Source organism: Magnolia sinica, chromosome 9, assembly GCF_029962835.1.
Source record: "Magnolia sinica isolate HGM2019 chromosome 9, MsV1, whole genome shotgun sequence".
NCBI lineage: Eukaryota > Viridiplantae > Streptophyta > Magnoliopsida > Magnoliales > Magnoliaceae > Magnolia > Magnolia sinica.
Window position 1 is genome coordinate 19,268,919 of NC_080581.1, and position 9,510 is coordinate 19,278,428.

General features: G+C 39.1%; 1 protein-coding gene across 7 annotated transcripts in view; it reads right to left on the reverse strand.

Annotated features, from left to right (window-relative positions):
* Positions 1–9,026, reverse strand: part of LOC131257017 (protein ENHANCED DISEASE RESISTANCE 2-like) — a 201,766-nt gene extending 192,740 nt beyond the window's left edge. For all 7 annotated transcript variants that reach the window (XR_009177048.1, XM_058258174.1, XM_058258173.1 and 4 more), the window contains exons 1-2: positions 8,694–9,026; positions 146–220 (exon numbers count right to left, since the gene is read on the reverse strand). Coding sequence is in view for 6 of the 7 variants with exons in the window: in XM_058258174.1 (XP_058114157.1) it covers positions 146–220; positions 8,694–8,900 (282 nt within the window). In the remaining variant the exon portion in view is untranslated. The remainder of the gene's footprint in view (positions 1–145; positions 221–8,693) is intronic.
* Positions 9,027–9,510: the final 484 nt, after the last annotated feature.

The following is a 9,510-nucleotide window of genomic DNA, read 5'->3' on the forward strand; positions in this document are numbered from 1 at the left end:
ATTAGCTCCTCAACAAAATAATGGATGGTCCAAATTATAAAGAACAAACAGCAAAGACCAAATTTGAGCCTTTTCAAAGGGTCAAGTAATGTTCATAAGAACAAAGGACATTCAAAGCAAAAGAAAAAAGAATATCATGTGTTACCCCATGATTGACCTTCCTACATCCTCTCTCCTCCACCATTAGAGTATGGCCAATAACTCCCTTCCTAATGGGTCTCTGCAAAAATGAGGAACACCACAATATAACTATTTTTAGCAAAAAGGAAAAAAAATCTTTACATTTTCATCTCCAAGCAAATTTTGATAGAAAATATTTGGCCCCTCCCGCATTTGTAATTAAGCATTGGTTCTTGTTAATTGTTATAGGTTTCCCCAAACCTACAAACAGAGGCAAGACTAAGATGGAACTGAGTGTAGGGGGGTGGGGCAAAAGTGATGAATGATTCAGAGTTTTCTAATAGATGTGGAAGGCTTACACGTATACGTGGATATTGTTGTCAATTTTGAACCCATATGCCCATGGTTTCATATATCCAGGAAAAGCATACCTTACTCTACAAGAATTGGAGGTGAACTGGTCTTAGGACTAGATTTAGATGACTAATAGCCATGGGTCAGAGGAGCCTATATTATCGGTTGGAGGCTTAGTTGCACGAAGCGGGAACTAAAAAACAAATTGTGGTCATCATATGTCAAAATCCAAAGAAGAAGCAATTTGGAAACATAATCACCATCATAGCCTAGTCCCAGCCCAGCTATTTGGGTCAACCTTTTTTTTTTCTCCAATCAATCCTATCTATGGCCCTATCCTCAGCAAGTGAACAAGCTTTCATGTTCCTTCTAACCACCTTAATCTAGGTCCTTATGGGTCTTTGTCCATCCTCTTTTCATGCCCTTCAAACAAATTAAATGTTCACCTCTTAATAGGAGCAAGCACCAATTCACAAGATTGAACCATCTCAATCTGCTCTCAATCATTTCTCTTTATTGGGATTACTCCAAGATTGCTCCAAACAATGTTCGAGTTGTCGGTATTGCTACAAGTTTCATTGGCCAAAGATAAAAATAAAATATTGTTATCACCGATAACTGGAAATGCAGGGAAAATTGGGGGAAATGGGGAAAACGGTGGAATTTTTCAATGAAACTTCAAGAGATGTTTAAATACACATTTGCATATTTAGGAATCAAAAAATTGTAAAAAGAATGCATACATAATAAATACCATCCATCTGTCCATTCATCCAACCATCCATCCCATCCCATCCCATCCATCCATCCATTCATCCAACCTCCCAACCCAACCCAACACATCCATCCATCCCATCCATCCATGTATCCATCTGATCCAACCATCCCATCCCATCCATCCATCTCATCCCACCCCATCCATCCATCCATCTAATCATCCAATCCATCCATCCATCCATTCCATCCATCCATGTATCCATCTGATCCAACCATCCCATCCCATCCATCCATCTCATCCCACCCCATCCATCCATCCATCTAATCATCCAATCCATCCATCCATCCAACCATCCCATCCATGCATCCATCCAAAACTTTTGTGGCTTTAAAGAAGCTTTTAATGGTGGGCATTCAATGATCATTGTTTCCTGTGGTGTGGTCCACTTGAGAAATCAAATTTGTGGGCATTCAAATACTTGTCCTACGCGACGAGAATAGTCTATCATTTGACATGAGGCATCTATACAATGTGTTCAATCTAGTGAGTGGCTTGGATCTCACAAGTATTTTAGGATTCCACATATAAAGGGTCAATGCCATAAAAAAGGGGGAAAAAAAAAAAAAAAAAAAGATGCGTACATTGTCGAATTAAAGACCAACAATAAACACAAGAAGCAGTGGGAGATTGAACTCTTACGATTGAAAACTTCCCAAGGTCCACCGTGATCTTTATTTGCCATCCAACCTGTTCATAAGGTCACATAGACCTAGATGAAGGGAAAACATGAATATCAGCTTGATCCAAAACTTCTATGTCCCTCAAGAAGTTTTCAAGGGTAGGCTTCAATTTCGACTACTTCCTGTGGTATGGTCTACTTGAGCCTTAGATATGCCTACTTTTTAGGGTCATGCCCTAAACTGATATGTCAAAATGGATGGACAGTGTGGATCAAAGATATACATCATGGTGGGCCCCACAGATCGCTTGACAGGACCATCCGTCTCAAACTAGGTCCAAGCGGGGGTATACATAATCTGCGTCGTGCCTAGCACAACAAAACCAGTGATGTGGGTGGGACCTGACTGTAGGCCCTACCTCAATGTATGCATTGTATATCCACACCATCCGTCTGTTTTGCCAACAAATTTTAAGGCATGGTCCCAAATTCAAAGCAGACACAAATTTCAAATGGACCACATGACAAGAAACAACGGTTATTGACTATTAAAAACCTTTTGTGGGCCACAAATTTTTCGATCAAGCTGATATTTGTTTTTTTCCTTTCATCCAAGTCTATGTGACCTTATGAAGGAGTTGATGGTCAATAAACATTACAGTTGACCCTAGGAAGTTTTTAATGGTAGGCATTCAACGACCATTATTTCATGTGGTGTGGTCCGCCTGAAATTTATATCTTCTTTATTTTGGGGACTACATTCTAAAATAACTTGGTTAAAAAATGGATGGCGTGGATATACAATGCATGAATCAAGGTGGGCCCTAGGGTCAGGGTCCCACCCACATCGTTGGTTCTGAGGTCGAAGCCAAGTCGCACTCAAATAAGGGAAGATACATCTCCCGATTTCTCTCGCCCTTCTCAAAATAAATGCAGACATCTCTTGTTTCCCTCTCCTATCTTAAGATAAAGATTGATTTGAAATAATCTCAGTCTCCCAGTGAAAGTTGAAGGGTTGTTTTGGAAATCTGACAATTGTGAGGTATTTTTGGGAAAAATCGCTTAAATCTAAGAAAAATATGATTTTTGGGGGAATTTTTTTCATATTTTTCAATTCCGGCCCAACCGAGCTTCAATCGCTGATTTCAGCCCCAAAATTGTGCTCGAATCCATGGCTTTTTGAAAGGAGTTGCTGATTTTGTCTTTACAACTTAGATCTAAAGAGAAATTTTTAAAATCCTTCATTTTTCTTTATTTTTTTCAGTATTTACGCAGGTTGTGATATCTTTTGAGTTTTGAAATTTTCAAAAAAAAAAAAAAAACGAAAATCTTAATGAAACATTCCGAAAATTTTGGCGATAATTTAGAATATCAAATTCTTTGAAAATGTCAATGATATCTTGTCGATTTACGTAAGAGAAACAATAAAAGGGACTATCGGTATCACGGGTTCGGCGATACCGATATTATCAATGATAATATTGACATCTCGCCGATATTTTAAACACTGGCTCCAAATAACCTCAATCATAATTTTTATCCTTAACTTACCACACATCCATCTCATTCCTCATCTTTACAACACTTTCTTTGCTCGTGTTGCTTTCTAATTGCTCAAACACTCTACGCCATATAGCATAGCTAGTTGAATAGTTATCGAATAATACTCCCTAAAGTTTCATAGGCAAGCAACGATCACACAACATTCCCAAGGCACATCTCAACTTCATCCACCCTACTCTAATTCTACTGGAAACATCTATTGTAAAGAGTATCCAAATATATGGACCAGTGTTTTAAATAGCATGTAGCATATAGCGCAGCGTATAGCGTAGCGTTTGGCCCTCTATAGCATGTAGCCTAAGCTACACAGCGTGTAGCATAAGCTACACGATACTTATATTTTTTAATTAAATTGGTAGAAAATATGATAAATTTTACAAAATGCATAATTCCTATGAGTTCTGACTGCGAATCTGGATCAACAACCGTATATTTCCATTCAAAATCTCTATCTCCTTGCCTTCAAACATCTCTAAGTGTGACCTCTTTTTTATTTATTGAAACATCACGAATTCACAATATGGACCACAATTTGGATAGTCTAGATTGATCTAAGTGCTCTATCCACAATATGGACCACAACTTAGATGGTGCAACCGTATATTTCCATTCAAAGTCTCCATCTCTTTGCCTTCAAACATCTCTAAGTGTGACCTCTTTTTTATTTATTGAAACATCACGAATTCACAATATGGACCACAATTTGGATAGTCTGGATTGATCTAAGTGCTCTATCCACAATATGGACCACAACTTAGATGGTCCGAATTGATCTAATGTAGTGCCACGTGTGATGGGGATGAGTCACCACCACTTTAAAATAGGCGTTAAACTAGCATTAGAAGAAAAACTTTAGAAGAATAAGAAGAAGAAAGAAAAAGAAGAAGAAGAAGAATAAGAAGATTTCAAGTAGCATACGCTACCTGCGCTACACACTCTAGCTTATGCTACTAGGGAGTTATGCTACGTAATGTTTTAGCTACGCTAAGAGCGCTACCAAAAACACCTATATGGACATCATCTTTGTCGTCGTTGTCATTTAAGCCTTATCCTAGGGTTAGCTACACAAATCATGTTCCACTTCCACCATTCCACTATCAAGGGCCATGGTTTCAGTTAGACCATAGGTCATCAATTATTTTCTTACTACCTCTACCCACGTCCTTTTGAGATGTAAATCCTTTGCCCTTTTTAAGCCTTCAATTTGCACCAACTCACTCCTCCTAACCAACGCATTTCTCGATCTTCGTTGCAAATGACCAAAACATCTAAGTCTACTTTCTTTCATCTTATTACCAGTTGGTGCTACTCCTAAATTCCCTTGAATGTGTTCCTTTCTAATTCTATCCTTCCTCGTCTTGCCACTCATCCATCTCAACATACCCATTTCAGCTACACACACCCTATGAACATGTTGTCCCTTAACCACCCAACATTTGTCCCATGAAGCATGGCTGGTCTTATAGTTATTCTATAAAATTTCCCCTTAGGTTTGATTGCTACACAACGATCATATAAACCTATAGATGTGCATCTCCATATCTTTCACCAAGCTTGAATTTTGTGGGCAACAACATCCTTCTTAATCTATCCGCTCTCACGAATTACCAACCCCAAATATCGAAAGTGGTCGTTTTAGGACGAGGACTACATGAGGGGGAAGTTGTCGTAGAAGCTTTGCCCTTTGTTTTACAGAGATTGTTATGAACTGACTAAATGACTAGATTCTGTTGGAACACTAGCTAAGCGTCTTTGATTAGTTCCCTTCGATCAAATCAATAAGAACGAACGCTGCCTCCTTATCCAGGAACCATTGAGGGGGGCCTTGGCCAGTACTTCTTGACCAAAAATCTTAACTAATTCCTCATTTCCACTCATATTTAAAAGCGTACTCCATAGACCATATACCCTATTTTAGTCTGACTAATTTTAAATCCCTTAGATTATAAGGCATCTTGCCATAAATCTAACTACCTTTACGCCCTACCTCGTCTTGTTAATCAAAATTGTGTCATCTGCAAACAGTATATACCATGGGATCTCTTCCTATAAATGCCTCGTTAACTCATCCATAACCAATGCAAGAAAGTATGGGCTCAAAGCCAATCCCTAGTGCAAGCCTACAATAATTGGGAATTCACTTGTCTCTCTACTAGTGGTCTTCGCATTTGTTACCACTCCCTATGCATACCCTTAATCATGTCAATTTATCCTCTTGAAACCCTTTTTCTTTCCCAACACCCACTAGACTAACCCTATAGGGACCCTATCACATGCTTTCTCTAAGTCAATAAAAACCATATGGGGATCCTTCCTCCTCGCCCTATATTTCTTTATCAATTGTCAAAGGAGGAAAATAACTTTCATTGGTAACCCTTCCTAAAATGAAACCAAACTGATTTTCTTATACATTCATCTCATGCCTTAGTCTTTGCTCACTCTCTACCAAATTTCATTGTATGGCTCACAAGCTTACTCCCACGATAGTTGGTGCACCTTTGAATGTCTCCTACTCTCCTTCATTCTTATAAATGGGTACCGCAATACCTTTCCTCCATTCGCCTGGCATTTTCTTCAATCTTACAATCTTGTTGAACAACTTTGTCAACCAAAATAGCCTAATATCTCATATGCAATTCTAAACCTCTACAAGCATACCATCTAGTCCGAGGCCTTTCCTATTTGCATCTTTCTTAAAGATTCTTTCACTTCAAATATCTTAATCTTACGAAAGTATCTATGGTATTTAACGTCATTAGAGTTTATAGTTCCTATCCCTATACTCTCAAAGTGATTTTCATTTAACAAGTTCTAAAAATAGCTTCTCCACCTTTCAGTGATCTCATTGTCCTTGACTAATACCCTCTAGCCATCGCTCTTAATGCATCTAATATGATCTAGGTCTTTACCATTTATCTCATTTTTGTAAGTTTGAAGAAGACATATGGACATATGTGTAAAACGAACACCAAAAACTTGCAAAACAACTTTCAATCATCCACAAATCCTCACGATTCAAATTCTTAGACTTCCAAAATAAGTAGAAGGATCGTATAGGTACAGCTAAAGTCCTCCAAAAATCCCCACTTGAGCTGTGCAAACCATAAATTGGAAACGATTTTTTTTATTTTCCTCTAGATTTGAAAAAACAACATCAAAGACTCACCGAAAAAAATTCAAGTAATCACCGTTAATCTTCTCAAAATCAAGATCTCTTAGAATCCGTAGTTTTTTCCCATCAAGGGGCCACTGTCCATAAGGTGCGTCAATTGAATGGCCTGAGGTCAGCAGTGGTCCCACAATCTTCAACTTCAACTAGGAGCACTTCTTGCTCTAATACAAACTACCAAGAAGAAAGAGATGAGAGGAAAAGGAGAAAAACAGGAGGAGAAGTGGAAGAAATATAGGAGAGAGGGAAGAGAAAGAAGAGAGGGGTAATGGGAGGAATAGTCGATATCAATAGAAAGAGGGGACTCCAAAAGGGAAGCAAGAGGTACATTTGGAACCATGTTGGCAGGTTGGTTTGTAGATGTCTACCAGATAAGGCCGGAGGCTTTTATATGAAGCTAGACAACCTTGGAACAGTTTGGGCATTGGTCATGTCAACATTGGCATCACGTATGATGGTAATAGATAGCTCATGTTGCTAATCAAAAGAACAATTCCCATTAAGAATTAAGTAATCCATCTTAGGTTTAAGTGTCGGGACCTATGTGGCAATTGTGCTCAAGCACAACATGGTTCAAGAGCAAAAAAGGACTCAGAGCATTACCAAGAGAGTGATAGGCCTCCGAGTTCAGACCAGATGAGCAGTCAATACACTGTTTTTTCAAATTTTAATATGATAAATTTTGAAAGAATGTTTTTTAAAGAAACCACAAGTAGTGAGAATGGAGTAACAGTATTTTACCTTAGTTTAGGAGCGAAAGTTCTATATAATATTTGTGAGTAGATAAAGTCCCCATCAAAAAACAACAACAAATATAATTAGACTCTATCCTAGATGGTGGAGCCCATGTCCTAGTTTCCAAAATTCCAAAAAAGTAGTTACGTATTCATAACACAAATAACCCATTATAAATCTATGTCTTAGTTTACATCGGAATAGACATTCGAATCCAAGTGAACATATTGCCATTAACTTCTTTTTATCTATAAATAAAAGGGTTACCACAAGAGTACTTCCTAGAAGGTCACCATTCCAGTGTGCACCACTGAGCCAGTGTGCAATCTCAGCCTGACATTAGCAGCATTTTTTGCTCAGGTCACACCTTAGATGGATAAGCAGCAACAAAAATCCCTACTGAAAAACCTAGCCATCTGATTGTTGGAAAGCAGTGGAAAACAATGAAAGGCTAGAAGGAAAATGTGGCCAAAGGTTAATTTGCAGAAGAGGAGGATGATGCCCAGCAAGAGAGATTTTTAGCCTATTGCCATTGAAAGTAAGCCCACCAGTACATAATGCTGGCCCATACTAAAAATAAAAAAATAAAGATCAAGATTTCCATAGTTCCTCTTCTGCACATGGGCGTGGGTTTGTTCTGCAATTTGTTAAGCTGGGAACATATCCACGCTCAACTGAAGCTAAATACAGCTGTCACCATTAACCCAGATCAATTTTCAAAACAAAAAGTACATAGACGCATTAAAACTCGCTGTAAAATCAAGAAGAAGAATAATAATAAGATGGTGTTTAGGAGAAACATCATAGCCATTTCAGCGGTTGGAACAATATAACAGCAGATGATGCAAAAAAGGCAATTTTCTTCTCCTTTACCCATTTTTTAAAGCAACTGTCACGGTTTTTCTATTAAACAACCCCCCTTCACCATTACTATGGCCCGGATGAAGTTAAATACAGCTACTAACATGTACTGGCACAACTCCCAAATTACCAGCATTTTTCATTTGGGCCAGCACTCCATACTGGCAAGGCTCACCTATCACAATCCAGGTCAATGGTCTATTAGGATCAATCACAGATGTGTGATGTAGAACAAAAGTCTCCAACAAGAACATCCTAGCAATCCAATAAAGTACTGCAAATGAACGGCCAAAAACATTTTAAAAAAGCAACAGTGTCCATCAATTGGATGGCTGGGATCGTTCCGTTCATTATTCCGGCCGAGCATTTACGACACTTCACAATATATCTAACTAATTAATTAGTAAATTAACTACCAGTGCTTGAAACAATTTAAAAAGAAAAGTAAAGAAAACAGAAGAACAACAAGGAGAAGGAGATTTAGAAAATCTTACAATGTCGGGATCCTCATGGGGATCTCTTTTATACATCCTGACGTACTTTCCTTTCAAGAAGAGGAATCTGAGATGGCAATATTCATGACCGATTGAATTGGCGCCGAGATGATAGACCCAACCAGAGTACTCGAACGTCATCGGCCGTTCGTCCGACCCCGCATCCGACCCCTCTCTGTCCGATCCATCACCGTTGCTGCTCCCCATCTCTCTCTGTGCTTAAAAAGGAGAAGGAAGAAGATCTCTCTCTCTCTCTCTCCAAAGGAAAGGAAAGGGGGAAGAAACTCCTTTTCCAAGGGAATTCTCCGTTCAAGATCTGCAGTGAGAGAGAGAGTGAGAGAGAGAGAGAGAGAAAAGGGATGGAGAGGTATGCAGGAGGTGATGGAGAACGGAAGAGGGACGGAGTAAAAGAGGAATTTTCAGATGCAGCGGCTGTATCGTGAATAATGACACACAGGGTTTTCCCGCCATCGTTCGCGTGGAATATCGTGTCCGTACAAAAAAGTGGCGGCGTTGGGCAATCATCTCGTAGAAATCGGGCCAATCCACGTAGAAAATGTCGATATCGATGGACAGCCGATGGTATAGCTTGGTGTACTGGTGTGGCCCACCCAATGAGTTGATGTGCATGGTTTTCAGAGAAAGTGATCATCATGGTCTGGCCCACATAATGAACGGTTAGTATATTCTATTCTTGTGGCACGTTGGAAAATGAGTGTATCGTAGTTTATGCTACTGCCGTTGTATCTGAGCATTTGTCGGATGAAAAGGAATTTTTTGTGCCTGTCCGTTACGGCTTTAACGGGGAATTTATTCC